This window comes from Poecilia reticulata, chromosome 13 (genome assembly GCF_904066995.2).
Source record: "Poecilia reticulata chromosome 13, P_reticulata-male-v2, whole genome shotgun sequence".
Classification (NCBI taxonomy): domain Eukaryota; kingdom Metazoa; phylum Chordata; class Actinopteri; order Cyprinodontiformes; family Poeciliidae; genus Poecilia; species Poecilia reticulata.
Window position 1 is genome coordinate 26031094 of NC_088842.1, and position 21209 is coordinate 26052302.

Genomic DNA, 21209 nt, shown 5'->3' on the forward strand with positions numbered 1-21209 from the left:
TGACTGGTGCTGAGTTTTCTGACAAGGCAAAAACAGATAATGTTGCGCTAAATCATAGAGTCATTACTGTGCTTATATTGCTGGTTTGCTACTGCTGCTTTGTGTGTGTGAGAGTGATTGGAGGTTTAAATACCGCTCTGTGTTTTACCTCATATAAAACAGTGGATTTAAGCAGCAAACCTCTTGTGGATGCAATAGGCAAGATTCTCCCACTCGAAAGAGTCGAAGCGGGGAATACCACAACAAGGTATTTTAATTGCTGGTCCACTGAAAAGAGCTCCAGTTCATAGGACTCCCTAGGAGTCAACGAACCTGGACCAAATTTAAATAAATTCAAATAAATAATATTTTTAAGCTGAAATTGCAAGTGTTTTAAATATGGGAAATAAACATTCTTGTAATTCATCACTCGGTAAGGGCGCCGATGGAGATGAAAAGTACATGCTGTCCAGGTTTCCTGGTAGCACTGTACACATGAAAAAATGGAGAAAGAAATATAAAATAGATGGAAAGCTAAAAATCGATCAATGGCAAACAATTGTGGGAATTTTGGAGAGTAGTGTAGAAAGAAAATGGGAAAAAAAAAAAAATCTAAAAAGGAGAATGAGCTGAGGTGTGCTAAATTATGGTTAAATGAATCTAAAAACTTAATTATAGAGAAGGAAGAAAATAAAGTAATTCCAAGCACACGGAATTCTGCAGCGGTGCAGGGAGAGCAAGCTCCTGCAGCCACCTCTCCCCTGGCTGCTTCAGCAGCTCCGTCTGCCCCAGTATCAGCCGCTGCTGTTCCAGCAACACGACTGTATCCTTCCCTAAAGGAAGGGACACAAAACTTATATATCTTTAGACCCTGTACCTTAGAAGAGGTCAGGAAAGCTGTGAAAGGATCAGATGTTTTTCACCTGGAGAAATTTGGAGGTTTATATACCTCTGCCTTTTCCAACGACCGGACAAAAGGCCGTGGAAGAGGCAGAGGCAGAGGAGGTCACGATAGGCGAAGACCCCAAAATAACACCCCACAAAATCTACGGTATTCAAAAGGCTGCTGGATTTGTGGCAATATTGGTCACTGGGCAAGAAACTGCCCTTCAAAGAATGTTGCACGGGGCGACAAGAGGGGTGGTGGAGTGAGGAGACCACAAATAGGAGAAATCCTCAGCATAATCAGACTCTACCACACCCCAAAAACACAAACCCCCAGTCCAAATTGATGAAATGCTAGAGACATGTGCATGCAGTTTAAGACGTTAAGTAAAACCATAAAAGAAATTGAATTCCTGCAAGAAATCAGTGTATGCAAAATAATTTTTCTTTCCTGAAGGAGGAGAAGCAGGAAAAATAAAACTAAATAATAAAATTGTCCTCAGAGAACAATGTTTAATGTATTGTGTAATATTATAACACCAAATTGGTGAAATGATTCTTAGCTGTCTATCTGGAGGGGTCAGCGGTCAGAGTAAGGTACCGACCTGGACATTAACCAGCCTCGTAAACTCTCTTAGGCCTTGAGAGGAGGGCTGCCCGCTGACTTCACAGTCTGCAGCACTGAGATCAACAAATTTAGAGAAATCCATTGTTCTCTGGTGAGACGTGTCTTAGATGAAGTTAACTTAAACGTACATTCTACATTTTACAAGTTAATGGTGAACATGATGAAAGAGACTACAGCTTTTAACATGTTTCATGTTTATATGTGTTTGAATAAGGAAATGGTTTATGACTTCTTAAAAAGTTGGATAATAAGTGGCTAAAAGCTATACGATGAAAAGAAAAGAAAGTTATAATTGACTCTTATTTGCTTCTTTCCTTTTCCTCTGTCTGAGCCTCGCTGCGCTGCGTCTGACCTCTGACCTCAGCTCAGATCTGTCCTGCCAATCAGATGACTCCCTCCTTTATCACCAGCTAGTTGATAAAGAAGCGAAAAAAGGACAGGACGATTTCTACCAACTGGACACTGAAGGCAATAAAGTGTCCACTGGTCCTAATTCCTTGACATCTGGGAACTGCCATGCAGCAAAACTACTGTATGGAGTCTTGCTAGATGTTTGGAAAAAGAAAGCAAACTGAACTGTTTGCCGCTTGTTTCATTGGTGGACAAAGGGACGGTCTGGACAACTTATAAATAATCCAACACCAGAGCCAGTTGGACTGACAGGGAGCTGGAGAAGAGACAGAGGGAGGACCAGCTGCAGCGACGCCAGCAGCAGGAGGGGGAAGCGAGAAGCAAGACAGAAAGGAGAAATGCAGATAAGTTATACACACACACTGCTGTGATACACACACTGCTACTGTAATGAGGACTTGTTTGTTTACTTACTAGCAGGAAAGAATTATCTAGCTAGAAAAGGACATATTGAAGGTTTTTAGGTACAATGTTAAACAAAATCATCCATTTTGTACCCATTAACTCAGTCCTTAACAGAAGGACCAGTGATCCTTTTAGGGCCCACGAGCCATAGATTGGGAAACTGTGAAGGAAAAAACTGTAATGGTTACAAGTTAAGAAAGGAAAAAAAAAACTGAGTGTGATACGGCTAAATTACACCAACTAAAATTATTAGATTCAAAACTAATAATGATTTGCAAATGTTTTATTTTCTTTGAAATAAATATACAAGTTTGGAACTAAATTAAACATATCTAAGTGTTGAACTTAATTGATATTGCAGTGTTGAAATACTATGGAGTATTTCTTTGCATTTAACTGAAACGCTTAACTTAGAGTTTAATTATATAAAGAATCTATAAATTGATTGGGATTGTGTTTGTGTGTTTTATATTGGGATGAATGACAATTGTTTTGAGAAGAGAGAAATTTTACTGCTAAATTGAGTAACGGATAAAATTAGAGGATTTGAGGTTTTGGTTTAATTTCAGGATGGTCATTTTTATTTAGGAAGAGTTATGCTTTGATGAATTTGATAACATCTACAGGGAAACCAGTCACCCATGCATCCTTGCTTAAGAATCTTTTGCAGGCCATACATTTACCAGCTGAACTAGCAGTTTGTAAGTGTGCAGCGCACACCACGGAACAGGATGAGGTTTCAAGTGGCAATAGATTAGCTGATAAAGTAGCAAAGGAAGCTGCAGCTGGGAAGCATGGGGGAGACAATTTCTCAATACAGATAGAAGATCCTCAAGTAATAGACATAGCTGTGTTAAAAGACATGCAAGATAATGCTCCAAACGCAGAAAAACAAATGTGGATAACTAAAGGGGCGACACTGAATGATGATAACATTTTTTCAGTAAATAGAAGTCGGTCCTTCCTAATTCTCTATTTAGAGCGGCAGCAATTTTGACACATGGGCATTGTCATGTGTCAACAGGGGGGATGGTCTCTATGCTACAACAGCATTTTACCACATTACCACATATGGATTAAATTCTTACTTAAAAAATTTTTGTACTGCATGTCCAGTTTGTGTCAGAAACAATCCTCAAGGAAACATTAGACCAAGAAGAGGAAGTTTCCCAAAACCCTCATCCATTTCAAACAACGCATATGGACTTTATTGAACTCACACAAAGTGGACCACATAAATATTGTTTGGTGATGATTGATGCTTTTTCTAAAAGAGTTGAAGTAGTTCCAGCAAAGCCTGCTTTTGACATAATTTATGGGAGAGCCTACATATTGCCTCTGTTTGCTCCAGACTTACAGAAAGCTGATGAAGAACAAACATTGGTAGATTATATGATCAGGATCCTGAAACAGAAAGAGGTGTTAAATGCAAATTTACTGCCGTCTGACTGTTCTCCTCTACAGGAAATAAATAAAACCACCCCCATCCAGCCAGGAAACTGGGTCTACATAAAGGTCATAAAAGAACCCTTCCAGGTGCTGATGACCACACCAACAGTCGTAAAGACCCAGCTGGATACATCTCAGTCACTGCAAGCTGCAGGGAGTGTTGAACCCCTAAGTAGGCGGAGGGAGGAAGACCGGACTTCAAAGGGGGGCTATTTTTTAGGGTAGCTCGTCTCAAACCCGGTGAAGAAACGCTTAAGATTCCCCCGTCTTTAGTTTGGGGGTTCTGACATCTCTGTGCGCCGAGCAGCAATGGGGACTCCATATGCCAGATGGATCTTCTACTGCGCTGTGACTGCAGCATCAACCTGTGGTGGAAACTAATGAATAGAACCGCGTACGAGGGACATGCTGTGAACTGCTATGTGTGTGCGCAGCTGCCAATCGCCACACACAACTCAGGTCTGCGTGTAGGACACATCACGGATGACAAATAGATGTGTCTCTATGGCCTGAGCACACAACCACGACTCAGCGTCCCCATGCCAAAGGGATGCAAACGGTGGAAGAATGACTATTCTGTTCTACTTCAGATAGGAGATGCCGTGAAGGAACTTTTTGGATCTATGAACTGTTCCTTTAATGCTGACGTATTTCCATTTCCACTAACCGCATGGAAAATACCAGAGACCATTTCTTTAGCAGGAGCTAAACCCGGGTCTCTGAGGAGCTGCATGTTCAACAACGGACATGTTTCTCTTGGGATGTTACCTTGAAACTTGTGTAACATAGTTTACACATACTGCAAGACGACACCGGATTACATCGACTGCACAGCCTGCAGGGGTCAAAGGATGACTCCACACTGCAAAGTCTGGAAGGACAACCCAGACTGTGACAACATGCTTCAGGAGAGGAGTTTCAACATCACAGATCGGACATTGGACGACAGGAGACAACGCTGTGCAGTACCATAGTGCCAGGAGACTATGGTTCACGGGTGATTGCAGACTGGTACTTCCTGTACCTGATTGTACTCATCAGGAAAGGACGACACATTCTGGCTGTCTGCTCCAAGCGTGATGCCTGAGGTCAAACGCTGGGGAGGCCTCACTACGGACACTGGAGTTCCATGGGAAATCAGGATTTGGACCGGAGGTGAAAAGTTCATGCAGAGCATGTTCCCAGGAGTTGGATTAGGAGAAGTTCAGGACCACGTTGAAATCAACAGATATGGATTACTGCAACTCATCAACAGCACACACCGGCTGGCAAACGGCTCCATGAGAGGGCTGACTGAACTGAGAAACATGGTTTTGCAAAATCGTATTGTGCTGGACCTGCTCACAGCCTCTCAGGGAGGTGTTTGTAAAATCATTGGCCCAGCGTGTTCCTGACGAAACAGGAACTGGTGGAACTATTTCTGATGCTCTACATGGCCTGGAGGAACTTAAACATTGTGTAGACGGTGCTACGCGAGGATCACATTTTTCCTTTTTGATTTGTTTTCATGGTTCATGTCTGGTCCATGGTGGACTTTACTGTTAAAGCTCGTGACACCTATTCTGATTGTTTCGGTTCTGTTCTGTCCTTTTAAGGTTTGCATTATTCCATACCTACGAAGTATGATGTTTAAGACAAGTAACACAACTGTTGTCAGTTATCAGCTAGCAAAGGCATCCTATGAGACGAATGAAGATGACTTGTTTTGAGATTCTGACGATTTTCTGAACAATGATGGTGTTCTGTAATCAATAAACAGATTAATTCATTTGCTGAATGATTCCTACACCAAAAATGTGAAAACAAGTGGTGTTAGGGATGAGAAAACTGCGTTTGATTTTTTGCTGTTTCTTTCTTTTGTTTTTGTTTATTTCATTTATTCATTATGATCATTGTGTAATTTTTATGTTTAGACTAGGACAAAAGATGTATATATTTTGCATTTCTTGGTTCTATTTTATTTCTTTTCTTTTCTATGCTTGGCTTTTGAATAAGGTTTACACACATGGTGAAATGATAAAAAGGGGGGAATGATAGAGATTTTTTGGTATTATCATTTTGTTGTTACTTTAGTTCATATTCAGGTTAAAGTGTTCTCTTGTTTAAACTGTATGTGTGAACTGACCTGGAAGTCACAGCTGCCTGTTATCTTCATGTGAAACAGTTTGACCGAGATTTGAACCGGGCTCAGATCAGGGGCCAGATGTTAAATTGTTTTACGACCTTTGCTTTGTTTAGGTAAAATGTTTTACGACCTTTGCTGTTTTTCCTCTGCTGTCTATCTTGCCTATCCTCCCTCTTTGAAGTTTGAGAATAAAAGACAAGCTGTATCCAAAGAGAAGCAGAACGCTCTGTGAACAGCTCTGAGAAGCAGTTGACAGAGTCTTCTCCTTTTGCTTGCAGAAGTTTAGTCATAAATTCATATACGTTGTCTGTGGTTCTTTTATGTAGGTTCTAGGAAAATACCTATCACTGGCCCTTGTTATGGCCTTCTGTTGTGAGAACTCCCAGAAAATGTCTCACATAAAACTCACAAACAACAACAAACATGCTCTAAAATGTGATATGACACAAGTGATAAAATGATTCATATGCAGTAAAGTAAGAAAGATGCAACAAAATGAGTAAAAGATCAGCATGACCATGAAATCATCATCAGTTTAATAGAGTTAGTTTCTCTGGGGTAAAATGATTAGCTTTTCCCGATGTCCCAACTGTGCTTTTGTGGTCTCTGTTCCCTGTGGACTAAGATGACCACTCCAGTGTTCTGTTTCAATTAAATATGCTGCTGGAACAAAACGACATAAATGGTCTCATTAACGAGACATTTTTGCTTATTTTGTAACCACTGTTGCTCATTTCATTTAGTAAATGACACACTAGGAAGTTTTCAAAGTTGCCTCATTTGCCAACTTAACTGATTTACATGATGCCTCCCAAGAGAGTTGTTGGAGAACGTCCCTTAGAGGGAAATAACATTTACATTAGATGGAGGTACGAGGTGCTTAGCATTTGTCCAGGGATTAATTATTTTGTGAGACAGTTAATAACAATAATTTAATCACATCTCAAAGGGCCTCATTATTAAGAGTGTTTTGACAGCATAATGAAACAACCGATTGATGCAATTTTTCCATGTTGAAGAGCGTTATGTCACAGATGTCTAACAGTTTGCTCCCATCAAATGTTTTTCATAAACCACAATTTAAAAAATAATAATTGTGGTTTATCCAGCTTAGGTAATACCTGAGCTGATTTGTAAATTCGATGCAAAGTATTTTGACTAGAGTTGCAGCCACCAACGTTGCTTTACAGCAGGAAGATCTGAGGTTCCAAAACGCTGTAATTTCTGTAGAGTAGAAGTGTCCAAACATTTTGCCCTGAAGGCCAAAACTGTCTAGTTGAAAGCACTTGGATGCCACTTTTTTAAGTTAGTAAATAAATGTATTGTGTATTTGTTTTACTTTGTGCAATAATAAACTAAACATACGGCATTTTATTTAAATGAACAAAAAAGATTTTGTAGAAGAGAGAAAATTTGTAAATCACTTTTTATATGTGAGAGCATATAAAAAGTCTAACATCTGTTTTTATTAGCAGAGAGACATTTTCTAATTTTTTGAGTGTGTTGTGGGCTACAATTTTTTCAGCAATGCTTGCTGTATTAGCCAATAGGCTGTGTAAAAGTGTAAAAGTTGCTGAATTTTTATACTTCCAATAACAAGAAAATTAAGACGAATGCAGAAGCCTGGTTAAAAAATGAGAAATGCTTTTTGCTGTACCTAAAATGTTGTTGCTTTAAGAAAATGTTATTTGTCTGTGAAAAGATGGAAAGAAAAGTGTCCATCTGAATCAAACACTTGTGCTTGCAGGTCAGATTTGCATCTTTCTAGAATTGAGGGCCACTCATAATCCTTTAGAGGGCCTCACTTTGGACGCTGCAATAATCTGCTGTAAAGTAAAAGAGACAGCGCAAGAAATACACGGTGGTCCAGAAGGAGTGAATGCTGTAATCTGCAGGGATTCATTAGAAAGCTTTTTAAACTAATTTTAGCAGTGCATTATTCTTAATGCACTATTTGATAACTAGGATTAATTGGAATGTATGTGTGTTTGAACTGAAATTGCATTTGTTGTTAAGTCCCTCAAGATGACATTTGTTGTGAATTGGTGATACATAAAGAAATTGAACTGAATTGTCCATTTCAGAGTCAAGCCACGCTGAGTACATGCTGGTGGAAAGGAGCAAAAATTGTCAGCTTTGCTTGTTTGGTCTACAAGCAGCTTTCTGTTTGCAAGGCAGACAGGTTTAACTTTGAAAGTTTCCCACTTGCAACTCTGACTTCAGAAGACTGGTTCTGAAGAAACTTGTACATTTAAGCATAAACTACATCCTATATTACATCATGTAGAACCGATGTAGATTTGTGCTTCTGCTGTTTAAAAAATGTCTACCAGACTGAAGATACATGAAAAGATGTTTGCTGAGGTAATCCTTGTTCTAAGAAGTTGGAGAAGTGCTGATCTAAAGCCTTTCAATTGTTATGTTACTGTTTATCCTGCAAGGCCCCTGATAATCCCTGAGGTAAATAGTGATGGAAACGAGGAAGTGAGAAACAATAAAACAAGCGATGCACGGCAGTCATTACCAGTCCAACCTGCCATTTAGTGAAACATGAAGTGTGTTAACTGTTACTTCTCCAAATTCTGGCTTGATTTCAAATAATGGGTATAAACGATTGTTTTCTATCTCGATCAATCTTATTAAAATGGAAAACAGCTCATTTGGAATCAATTCTCCACTAACACTGGAGACGTTTTTTATTCCACCTGGAGGAAAGTATCCAATATTTTTGTTTGGTCTAGCCGTTTACTTGTTTGGAATGTCATGCAACCTGACTCTGATATCTTTGATTATTCTGAAGAAAAACCTTCACAAGCCCATGTATTTTATCCTGATTAGTCTGCCGGTGAATGATCTAATAGGAATAACTGCCATGCTTCCAAAAGTACTTTCAAATATTGTTACAGAGACTCGGGAAGTTTCCTATCCGCTCTGTGTTCTACAAGCTTTTCTTCTGCACATGTGCGCCGGTGGAATTCTGTTTGTTCTTGCAGCAATGGCGTTTGATCGCTACATTGCCATCTGTATGCCATTACGCTACAGCTCTGTCATGACTCCAAGGATTGTTGCTCTTATTATTTTCCTGGTTTGGAGTTCTGACTTTGTCTGTATCCTGTCACTATTTTCTCTCCAGTCAGGGCTGCCCAGGTGCAGATCTGTAATACTGAGCGTGTTTTGTGACAACCAGTCTCTCCTGAAGCTCACGTGTGGGAACTTAATCCTCAGCAACATAATTGGGCTATTTATCACAGTTTTCATACAAGTTTTAAGTATGTCTATTCAGGCCTATTCTTACTTTAAAATTCTGGTTGCATGTTTGAGTAGGAAGCAATCTGATGCAAAGGTGAAAGCAGTGAACACGTGTGTTGCACAGGTGGTTATTCTTGTCATGTTTGAGATAGCAGGAACTTTCACTGTGTTATCGCACAGGTTCCAAAATATTTCCCCTGACTTACAAAAGGTAATGGGGATGCTAATGTTTATTTTGCCTCCACTTATTAACCCTATTGTGTATGGCCTCTATACCAGCGAAATACGCAGAACCTTCCTGAGTGTCTTCAAGAGCAGAATATCTTCCTGAATTTCACTCAGATCCTGGAGAACTTTTATTTACTAATCTTGTATCACAAATAGTCACAAATTTAACAAGGCAGAAATCTAAACCTACATTGTGCTGAAAAACAATCAGAAACCTGATGTGAATGATCCATAACAAATCTGTAGTTTATGTTTTTATGAATCCATAATAAAAACGCTGTTTTTATTACCGTGTATGAAAAGTTGTTTTCATTTTACTCTTGTTTGGAGAAGGTATTTCATGGGAAGCGTCATGTTTTTTCAATCAAAATTTCGTGCGGTTTATTATGTTTGCAATTTTCAATCCTGATATGATACTATGAGCAAAAGTTTATTTTATAGAACTGGAAACAATGGTGACCTGTAAAATGTTGTTGTTCTTTTAGTTACATGTAAGACTTTTTTTTATGACTGTGTAAATTATGAGTGGTTTTGTCCATAATTTAACATGTAAGACCTTTGAAATTATTATATGCAAAACATCTAAAATGAACTAATCCCAAATACAATTTTTCAATGTTTTTTGAACCATTTATGTTTTTCATATAAAAGAAAGCTGTGTGTTTTAAACAAAATAATGTAAATAAACAAGATGTCAAATATGATGATGCTATAATAAAAATGGACTTTCTAAAACAAAGTTCAAGGTCGAAATCATTTCATTTTTTTTCTTATTCACGGATTACTCCACATCCATACAAAACGGTTCACATTGTAGGTTAGTACAGTTTTGCTCTTGAGGTGAAATTAGGCCCTGAAACTCAATACACATTTGAAATGATACTGAATCGTGATCGAAAAATCTGAGAAGGGGACACATTTAGATCTAAATTGCAGTGAGTACTTTAGATTTTCTAATTTAGAAAATGTCATATGCTCTGGTGGATTTACACTGCTGAAGGGAGTCCTCTCAAAATACAGCAACTTTCACATAGAAAATGTACTTCAAGGAATGAATAATAATTCTACAGTGGACTGAAATAGGATGATTTTCAGTTTAATTGTCTCTGACTGGTGACTTGCCCTTCAAAACAAAAAATAATAAATCCAATCTTTATTTTTCCAAACAGAGTAAATGAGTAAAAAGCTAATGCTAACATGCAAACGGTTGATTTAGGCAGCAAGAGTGAGAGAGAGCTACACTTTCAACAAGACATGTAAGCTAAACCAAGTACAGCAACATTGATCTGTTTTATCCATATTAGTCTTTTAGCTTCTGCTATAAAACATGCAGCACTTGGAATTACTTGAAATACAGTGTCTGTTGATTTTATCTTGTTAATGCCATATAATTATGCTGATTGGTTTCAGTTTCTGTGCTCACCACAGTACTGCCCTTCTCAAAGTGTTCAGCGATTTCCACATAAATACAGACTATGGAAGAACCACAGTTGGACCTCAGTGGAACACTTGACATGGTTGACCATGACATATTATCGAAATGACCGGAAAGCTGGGCTGGACTCTGTGGTACACTGGTTCAAGTTTTACCTAAAGGACAGGGACTTTCTTCTTTATCAATAGGTAACTTCTCATCGAAGCAGTTACATGTGGGGTACCCCAAAGTCCAGTTTATCTTTGGACCTAAAGAGGAACATTCAAGAGTCAGCTGCTTCAGTTATTAAAGGTAGAAACTAGTGATCTGGTCTGAAATCTGGGTGTAGTGATGGAATCAGACCTAAACCATTATAGACACATAAAGACAGTTACAAAGTCAGACTTCTAGCATTACTATTGTCCCAATAAGATTGTTAGAAACACAATCGTGTGTTTATCTTTAGTTTAAATGATTACTGACCACTTGAATTGGTCACAGGTCTGTATAAAAAGTCAGACAGCTGTAGCTGATACAGAACGTTGCTGCTCATGTTCTAAAACTAGGAAAATCCAGCGCATCAACCCAGTCCCTACACTGGCTCACTGTACTTTAGAGAAACTTTAGAATACTTTTGCTAGTTTGACTGAAAGGCTTGGAACCAAAATACATAAAAAACTTCTTGTCACTCTATCAACCTTTCAGACCACTTAGATTTTCTGGTTCAGATCTACTCTGCATTCCCAAAGTCAGAATTAAACACAGAGAAGCAGGATTCAGTTTTTCAGCGTCACTAATCTGGAACAAACTTCCAGAAAACTGCAAAGGTGCTAAAACATCTTGGGTTTAAATCAAGGCTATAATCCCAGCTGGTTATAATTGTCTTTGATTAATAGTAACGGAAACATTGACTAATTCTAGTCTTTTTCTTTCAACATTTGATGATGATCACTCAATGATTTTGATAATGATATTTGACACCAATTAGTTGCTTGTTTGCTGTTCCCAACACAATTTGTTATTTTGTTGTGTTCATCATATATAGCATGTTGAACTGCCTTGTAGTAAATGTGCTCTACAAGCACATTTAGTTGACGAAAGAGATAGAAATATAACATCTTTAAGTAACATTTCAACAAAATTAAATTTGGTTTCTTCTGTCATATGTATCACCAAGAGGGCACAGTAACACATGTAATACTTTGCTGGTTTAAATAAATAATTTTATATAAATGAAGCTTAAAAGAATTGGTTCTGAACATGTCGCCTTCTTCTGGATAGTTGAGTAAATAAATAAAATATTTAATCTGTGCTAAAGTTCTTGATAATTAAGGTATTTGTTGTATTTATTGTTTTGTCATGATTTGTAACCCTTCGTGACCCAGCAAGGATAAGCATGCTAGATAATGGATGGACGGATGTCATGATTTGTTTAGGTGTCTGTGCTTGATGTTACTTTTAGTGATGCATGACTTTAATCCCACACATGCTCTCTTGGGTCGCCTGCGGCTTATATAAAAGGCAAACAATTTCCACGACAGAACGGGTGAGCATGACAAAACGGACAGCAAAGGGTAAGAACTCACAGGTGTGAAACGTTTCACTGAATGCGGGTTTTGCTTTAAAATATATATATTTTTTATTTCAGGTCAAAATACCACATCATCTGGAAAGACAAATGCTGCAATTCTTCACAACGACAGTGAAGAAAAATACAACAGACATGTCTGCCAATTCATCTTCAGTGAAATTTGTTATACTGGCAACCCTGGGCTTACCTCCAACCCATATTTATCCAGCATTTATATTGGGAACACTTGCCTATCTCATTATTGTATTCTGCAATTCACTGGTCGTATTGACAGTTGCAGTGAGTAAAAGGCTACATAGACCTATGTTTCTTCTGCTTATTAATCTGCCTATTAGTGACATTCTCGGCGCATCAGGTTTTTTCCCTCAGCTTGTTTTCAGCATTTTGACACAGAACAGAATTATCTCCACTTCTGCATGTATAACTCAAGCTTTTCTCATTCATTTGTATGGTGCTGGAAACCTTCTGATATTAAGTGTTATGGCATATGATAGATATATTGCAATATGCAATCCACTTAAGTATAATACCATCATGACTTCAACTTTTGTTGTTAGAATAATCTTTCTTATATGGATTTTAGATTTCTTAGTTATGGCCATACTGTTTGCTTTAACTTTACGGTGTAAGATTTGTAGGACAAATATTGAAGATCTCTATTGTAACAATCCATCATTTCAAAAATTGTCCTGCGGGGACAACTATGTAAGCAACTTTTATGGAATATTCATAACATGCATGTTTAACGGAGGTTCATTGTTAATAATAGCTTACACATATGCACAGATTTTGCGTACGTGCGTTATGAATAATAATGCTGACAGCAGGAAAAAAGCGTTTCAAACATGTGGAACCCATTTAGTCGTCTTTTTGGTCCTGCAAATTAATAGTGTATTTACAATCATCTCTCATCGCTTTCAGAATGTGTCCCCTTTTCTGAGAAGGGCTTGTGGGGTGTCTATCCTGATCTTCCCACCATTCTTGGACCCAATAATATATGGACTTAAAACCAAAGAACTAAAGGAAAGTATAATAACATTTCTTAAAAGGCAAGTGGGACCAACAAAGTAGCTTTCCTTTTTTTGTGTGGATTTTATTGTCAAAGGAAGTTTGTTACTTCAGTGACACCTATTTTATTTTGATTGATTGTTTGGGTATACATTTTGATAATTATGCTGGTGCTTAGAATTGATCGTCACGTGATTTTTATTTTTTTTGTCATTATTCCAATGCTCCTGAGAACTTGTGTTCCCATTGCATAACCTACTGAAAAGTTTCTCAGAGTACATGAGACTAAATTAGACTGTTGGTTGATGTTTGTTTTTTTATTGCACCTTCAATAAAAGTTTTTCAAATACAAATACACAATGTTTCTGTACATTTGTTTCTCACTAATGCAAAGTCAATGTCTGGGGATTCTTTGGTGGTGATGAGTTTTTCCACAAGTTTTGTTGTTCTGTTCCTAAAGTCTCCTAGTTCGCAATTATTTGCCTAAAAACTACTGACCTCTTCAATCAAACGATTCTTAGGCAGATTAATTTTTTATTGGTTGCAGCGATACAGCTTAGTACAACTTCGTCACTTGGGGTATAAAAACACAGTGTTCCCTACATCTCTCTTTCTCTGGATGTACTGGAAGTTCCTGGCCTGCAATGCATAAATAAAATCACATAAGCAAAAGTTGTAAAGGAGCAAAGAAGAATATAGATTTGAGGTCCACAATCAAAGAGGGCGACATTGAGAATTATAGGGTGGAGGTTATGTCAGGATGTTACGTTTCTGTGCTTATTTTACCCATAATGAAAAATGAGTCCGGGGAAAATTCTCTTTAAGTTGTGGAAAATAGCGTTCAAGTTTTGAAAAGCAGCCTGAATGTGTGAAAAGTACCCATCAAGTTATCCATCCACGAAGCCTGTTACTTAAGTACAACCTGAAAAATTAAAAGACAAAATGCTATGGGAAATAACATTTAAGTTGCTTTAGTGTAACATATCAATTCTGGAAGAGAAAGCTGTTAATTATGGGACAGTAACCTGCGGAGACCAGAAATGGCTTTTGTTTGTTTGGAAAATATCACATTAAGTCTAGAAAAATGTGATATGAATCCCGAAAAGACACCAGCAAATTTATTTATTAATTCTGTCAAGTTTTGCTAATGCTTTATAATTTGGCAAGTAATTTATAAATTCAAGAAATTTATATAGAGTTTAATCTCCATGCACTTGATGGACTTTGGTTTAAATAATAGGTTTTATGCCTGGGGAAAAATACATGTTTTTCCCCTTTTTGCGCCCATGATCTCTTTTTTACTCATAGTTTGAGACTCATAAGTTCATGGGTAATGATGGGTAATAATGGGTTGTTATCATTTTGGTCATTAGCCTCAATGAGCTTTTACAACCATTTAGAAACCAAGCAGTATTTCTATATGTGTTAAGATGTAGAAATCTGGTTTGCTAACTGCTGTCATGTTTATGTTTTCCCAGATTCCCTTGAGAATCAATGTTAAAGAAAAACCCATTGAAAACCCATAACACCTCTGAGAATCAGGTGCTGTTCAACCATAATCACGCCTATAAAGATGGGAGTACTTCTCGACACCTAACCATTTAGACCATAAAAACATGCGCACTAGCTCAACTGATGACCAGCCACACCACAAAATAATATAGATTTTATTTTTCCCTTTTGGTGAAAGAAATTTTTTGGGGGTTTCGGGGCTGCTTAGCTCTGGTTGTTTTAGGTTTTATTGTCAGTCTAAAACATTTAGAAGGTATGCTTAAGACCCTAAATGTGATTTATGGATTGCAAGGTAAATTCTGTGAGCTGAAAGAGTGGTGACATGCTTAAACTATGCTTTGCTTTATAAACGTGATGATGTGATACTATGAACAACTAGAAAAATGTCTAGTCTATATAACACATCTGTTTTAGAGCTAAATGGCTACAACATTTCTGATGAAGGCATCTTCCCTGCTTTCCTTTTTGCTGCCCTAAATTATATGATAATCCTTTTCTGCAACCTGACTTTAATTCTTACCATTGTGATGAACAAATCTCTGCATCAACCAATGCACCTGTTCCTGCTGAACCTTCCTATTAATGACCTGATAGGTTCTTCAGCACTCTTTCCACAACTCCTTAAGGAGATACTGACAAACAGCAGAAGGATGCAGCTTTCCGCTTGTATTGCACAAGCATTTTTCATCCATATCTACGCAGCAGGTACAGTGTTTATTCTTAGTGCAATGGCCTATGACAGATACATCGCCATTTGTTACCCTTTGCGTTACAACACTGTTATGACGAATGCTCACATAATGAAAATAATCACATTAGTTTGGTCTTCCTGTGTGGTTTTAATAGCTGTGCTCTTTATTCTTCTTTTACGCTTGACTCGCTGTAGATCTGAAATTACACACTCCTACTGTGATAACCCAAGTTTGTTGACTTTGGTGTGTGAAGATACAACCATTAATAACATTTATGGTCTTTTTATAAGTGCTCTCTCACAAATAATAGCTAATGGAACCGTGTTGTATACATATCTTAGGATCCTCATTGCATGTTTTAGGTCGAAACAGTCGGACACTAAAGCAAAAGCTCTGCAGACATGTGCCACACATTTATTAGTTTTTCTCTTACTGGAGTGTTTGGGTCTTTTTACCATCATATCATACAGAATAAAGAATGTTCCGCCACACATAAGAAGATTTCTAGGAGTGTCAACATTAGTTTTCCCCCCAACATTAAACCCAATCATTTATGGACTTAAGACAAAAGAAATTCGGGAAAAAGTCATGACATTTTTTAGAAGGAAATTATTTTTTTATTAATGTACTGTGTTAAAATCTGAACTTTTCAAAACTGTAACATTTATTTTTGAGGTTTTTTTTTATTATTCTCACCAAATATACTTTTCACTGTAGATCATTGTATTACATCTGAAATATATTTTTTATTCTGTTCCTCAAGTTACTAAAGTATAGTGTGTATTTTGAAAGTCAAAGTTACATTGAATGCTACCATTGTGTCATAGCACGTTTTACTAGAATATGAACTAAGGTTATTTTACGTCTCTCTTTTTTGTATAAGAAAATAGATACGCTTTCAAAATTTTATCCAAATGCAAAAAATTCACAAAATGTGGACATGTTAATCCGTTGTTTCTACTAAATATTATTCTTCACTGGGCTGTTTAGGGAGCATTAAAGAACAATATGTGTGTGGGAACACTTCTAGTAAAATTAACTTTTTGTTTAAGAACAAAAGTAGTTGGTGCAGATTGTAAATTAACTGATATTTAGGGTTTTTGTAAACATGAGTCATGCACTGATTTTTTTTTTACAGACACTTATTGCAATGTGACAAAATCTTGTGTTGGTATATACGTGTACCCTAAAAGGACATTTAGTTCCATCTTTATGTTTCCCTTATTTCATCTACTGCAACAACTTTCCTGCTCTGGCATCTGTAAAACGAAGTAATAATTGTTAAGTAAAAAAATTAATTGTGTGGTTTGCATGTGGTTTTTGAATCAGAGCCTAATCTTAAAACTACAAACACATCTGTTTATAGCAGAAGGGTCCACAAAACAGATGATTTACTTTAAAAAACAAAGAAATTCAAGAAATAATCCTCTCACCCCAAAAGTGGGAGAGCATAGGAGTTCTGGAAAGACAGTTTAAAATTCTCTAAAAAGTTATCAAAGAGAAGATGAAGAGCTTCCATGTAGCAAAAGTTGCAAGGTGTCATGCAGAGACCACAGTAACTGAAAAGGATTCTATGGAGAACAATCCAAAGGTCACACTGAGCTATTGGTGAAGAAGTAGCAAACTTTTTCACAAATAATGTACTACTTTTAGTAATTTATTAGTTAAGCTTTAAAGATGCACCTGGAATGGTTTGGCTTTCTTTCTTTACACTGTAGTTGTGAAAAAAGCCTGTAGCAGTGAAGGTTTCACTGTAATTATCATTCATGTGATAGTCATAAAATGTAATGTTAGATAATTACCCTTTATTTAAATTCCACTTCTCAACATCTGATTATTAAAAAAAAAGAGTTTTATGAAAACATTTTAGGTATAATTTATGACTCTTGCAATTTTTTTGCTGCTTTCATATTTATTAAATGTCACATCTCAAATGGCAAGCAGCATTTTCATGCATGTAATACAAAAACAGTTTATAATTGTGTTTCTCAGTGAGGACTAATGCAAATGCATTAATTTGCTTTTCATGTGTTATACTGTGCAGCTTTCTACAATTATTGTACGAAGTAATGAAAGTCAGATGTTCCCAATAGCTTTATTGTTTAACAGCGTAATATGAGAATGAGAACAAAATGTCATCTTTAGCTCATGAGATACATGTCCATTTGTTTTCTTTTTTTTTCAGAGAGGTGATTGAATTTACTGTCAATTTGACTAAATTGTAACAACAAAATTAAATCCCCATTATAAGTGTAATAACTGAATAAATTGTCAAAAAACAACTTTTTTTGCTTTCATCTTATGGGCCCTTTAATTTGACATGTTTATTAAATTGAGTGAAACATATCGGAGACAATTAATGAAATGAGATAAAATTGCTTAAATGTACCAATTAAATGAAAGCAAAGGAATGATATATAGTCAACTATGTATCACAGTACAATTTATGCACACCAGCTGGTAACCCATTACATCATTCAGTCATGAAAACATAAACCTCTCCATTTTACTTTGAAATATGCTGCCCTCTTGTGGTTGTTAAATTAAAAAATAATATGGAAGGGTCTATATACGACAACTGAGTCTGAAATATTCCTGCATCGTAAAAAATAAATGCTTTTGTTTTAGAAGATTGAACTTTGTTAATGGTCTGTTTATTATTTTCCTTTCCTTGAGGGAAACAGACCATGAATCTGACCAGTAGCGTCAAAACATTTATGCAAAATAAGCATCTACATATTTGGACAAGGATGCATAAACTTTCTTTTTTTTAAATGACTCTACTCAGTTGCACATTTTTTCTGCTTTTTATAGCATACGTTTGAAAGTGGATGCCTCTATTTACCTTTAATTTGTTGGTACTCCTTAATTTTCCCACTGTGGAACAATATTCTATTCACCAGGCGAGAGAGTATTGAATTGCTCAGAGAAACTCAAGCTTGTACTAAAGCTGTTACATTTGCTGCTAGTCAAACACTCTAATTTCCTCATCAGTTTCCTGATAACTATTTCTATGGACCCTTACGACTTTTCCCTGCATCCCATTTAAGACCCAAGTAGACCAATCTTTCCAACTTCTGCTAACTTAATTAACTATGAACATACTGATTCTTGGATACATTCCTACACCTCCACTGATGCCTAGTTGAAAATATAACTTAAAATGCAGTAATGCTCTTCAACAAAAAAGACTAATTGTTTAATTGCAAACAGCCCAAATACTTGTTTTTACGTTGATAAAAGGTCTGATTAAACCAAGAGCACTTGCATTTATTTCTTAGTCTTTAAAAAACGTGATGTTAAGAAAAGTTGAAAGATGTGGATTTAATTCTAGCCATAGCACTCTACAATCTACAATTTTCTAAATAAATATGTTCTGTGTTTACCCATCTCTGTGTGGTTTGGCTCAATCACAAAACAGGACAGATCCAAACAGCAATGAACAATCAGCTCTGCAGACAGGATTATCAGAACTGACCTTTGCTCTACTCATGACCGGTACAGGGCCAGCAAAACGGCAGCTTTCTGTTGACCCAACACATCCTGGTCACTGGTTATTTAGACTTTTATCCTCAAGGATGTATTACAGAGCGCTAGCAGCAAAAATTAGCCAACACAGAGACATTTTCTAACCCCTGGCCGTTACCCTGTTAACCACATATTGTAAGAAAAAACAATCCTGTAACTGCCATGGGAGTTGTATAGAAAATAAATACCGCACTGCCTCCAATGTCTTGCCAATTAGTTCTAGAAAGTTGTACATCAGCACAACTGGTCAATAGGCAACAATGCAAACATGTGTTCTGCTTTATGAACGAGTACAGACTGTGTGATTTTGCCGTTTCACTTGATTTATGTCAAATGGTAAATAAGTTAAAAATCGTATGTAAATTGTTTGTAGACCCGGAGCGTTTGGACATTTATCAGAATCAATGTAATTTTAAGGTTTTACTTTATGCCAACACCGTCTGTTCTTCTGAAGTCTTCTGATGTCTTTTTGCTTGTAAATGTCATATTGTAAATGCAGAGCTTCAGTGCTTGTTAAATAATTTTTTTATTCACACTTTGAGAAACTGAAAGGATGGACATCATGCATAATACATCATATGTCTTGCAGCTTAAAGGCTATGATCTCCCTCATGAAGGCGTCTTCCCTGCATTCCTTTTTGCAACCCTGAACTACATGATCATCCTCTTCTGTAACCTTACCATTATCTTCACCATTGTGCTGAACAAATCTTTGCATCAGCCAATGCATCTGTTCCTGGTGAACCTTCCCATCAATGACCTGATAGGTTCTTCAGCACTCTTTCCACACCTCATTAAGGAGATACTGACAAACAGCAGAAGGATCCAGTACTCAGCTTGCATTATCCAAGCTTTTTTGATCCATATCTATGCAGCCGGTTCAGTGTTCATCCTGACTGCAATGGCCTATGACAGATACATCGCCATTTGTTACCCTTTGCGTTACAACACTGTAATGACTAATGCTCACATTATGAAAATAATCATATTAGTTTGGTCGTCTTGTGTGGTTTTAATAGCAGTGCTTTTTATTCTTCTTTTGCGTTTGTACCGCTGTAGATCTGAAATTACACACTCCTACTGTGATAATCCAAGTTTGTTGACTTTGGTGTGTGAAGATACAACCATTAATAACATCTATGGTCTTTTTATAAGTGCTACTACACAAGTGATAGCTAATGGTCTGGTTTTTTATACATATCTTCGCATCCTTATTGCATGTTTTAGGTCCAGACAGTCAGACACCAAAGCGAAAGCTCTGCAGACGTGTGCCACACATCTTTTTGTTTTTCTTTTGTTTGAGTGCTTGGGTCTCTTTACAATCATATCTTACAGATTGCAGAATGTTTCACCACATTTAAGAAGATTTATGGGAGTGTCGACATTAATCTTCCCCCCAACATTAAATCCAATAATTTATGGATTGAAAACAAAAGAAATTCGTGAAAAGGTGCTTAACTTTTTCAAGAATAAACGGGTTCTTTGTGAATAGTTTATTACTTAAACTGTGGCTAATGCAAACTGTCTGCATGACAAACTGCTTTATTTGTTTTGTGCACTTGCATTTAATCAGTTTTGTAATGTTTCTAAACCTACAGAGAATGTTTTCTTCTTTAAGTGATCATTGTAAAAAAAATAGAGCCACAAATATGTTCAGCATTTTAGAAACATTTCAGTTTGTATGTGTGGCTTTTTTAAATATATTTTTATTGCGATTAAATTTACTTTAAGCTGAATCCATCTAGGCCTGTGTCCTAGTAAAGTTTGTTGTAACAGTGTTAGTTCATTAATTAATTTTTTGTTCTAGTGTGCAGCTTTCCAAAATCTCTGTATGGTGCAATGTCATTATTGCATGATACTTTGCTTTTCCCAGAACAACACGATTGGGATTTCAATAAAAATGTTTTCATCATCCTACTATGTTGAACATTTTATTAACATTTTCAATGAACCTGGTCTCTTGTGCTTACAGCTCGTTTATATTGCATTTTTATGTTATGTTGTTTGCTTGCAAATTTAAATGATGCATACATATTTGAATTTATAAATAAGTGTTTTTGTTTAAATATGTAACTTTAATAAAAAAATAAAAGGAATTGAGGTAT

General features: G+C 36.7%; 4 protein-coding genes across 4 annotated transcripts; all 4 read left to right on the plus strand.

Annotated features, from left to right (window-relative positions):
* The first annotated feature begins 6235 nt into the window (after window positions 1-6235).
* LOC103474957 (olfactory receptor 52J3-like) lies at window positions 6236-10002 on the plus strand. The gene has a single exon (XM_008426253.3). The coding sequence runs from the start codon at window positions 8527-8529 to the stop codon at window positions 9460-9462; it is 936 nt and encodes a 311-aa protein (XP_008424475.2). The 5' UTR covers window positions 6236-8526; the 3' UTR covers window positions 9463-10002.
* A 2494-nt stretch (window positions 10003-12496) lies between these two features.
* LOC103475187 (olfactory receptor 52B2-like) lies at window positions 12497-13610 on the plus strand. The gene has a single exon (XM_008426627.2). The coding sequence runs from the start codon at window positions 12497-12499 to the stop codon at window positions 13433-13435; it is 939 nt and encodes a 312-aa protein (XP_008424849.1). The 3' UTR covers window positions 13436-13610.
* Window positions 13611-15010: 1400 nt separating this feature from the next.
* On the plus strand, window positions 15011-17578 carry LOC103475188 (olfactory receptor 52D1-like). Its single transcript, XM_008426628.3, has 3 exons — window positions 15011-16160; window positions 16330-16347; window positions 17569-17578. Exons 1-3 carry the CDS (start codon window positions 15268-15270, stop codon window positions 17576-17578), a joined length of 921 nt encoding a protein of 306 aa, XP_008424850.1. The 5' UTR covers window positions 15011-15267.
* A 1769-nt stretch (window positions 17579-19347) lies between these two features.
* On the plus strand, window positions 19348-21051 carry LOC103474958 (olfactory receptor 52K1-like). The gene has a single exon (XM_008426255.3). It carries the CDS (start codon window positions 19658-19660, stop codon window positions 20594-20596), a length of 939 nt encoding a protein of 312 aa, XP_008424477.1. The 5' UTR covers window positions 19348-19657; the 3' UTR covers window positions 20597-21051.
* The last annotated feature ends 158 nt before the right edge of the window (window positions 21052-21209 follow it).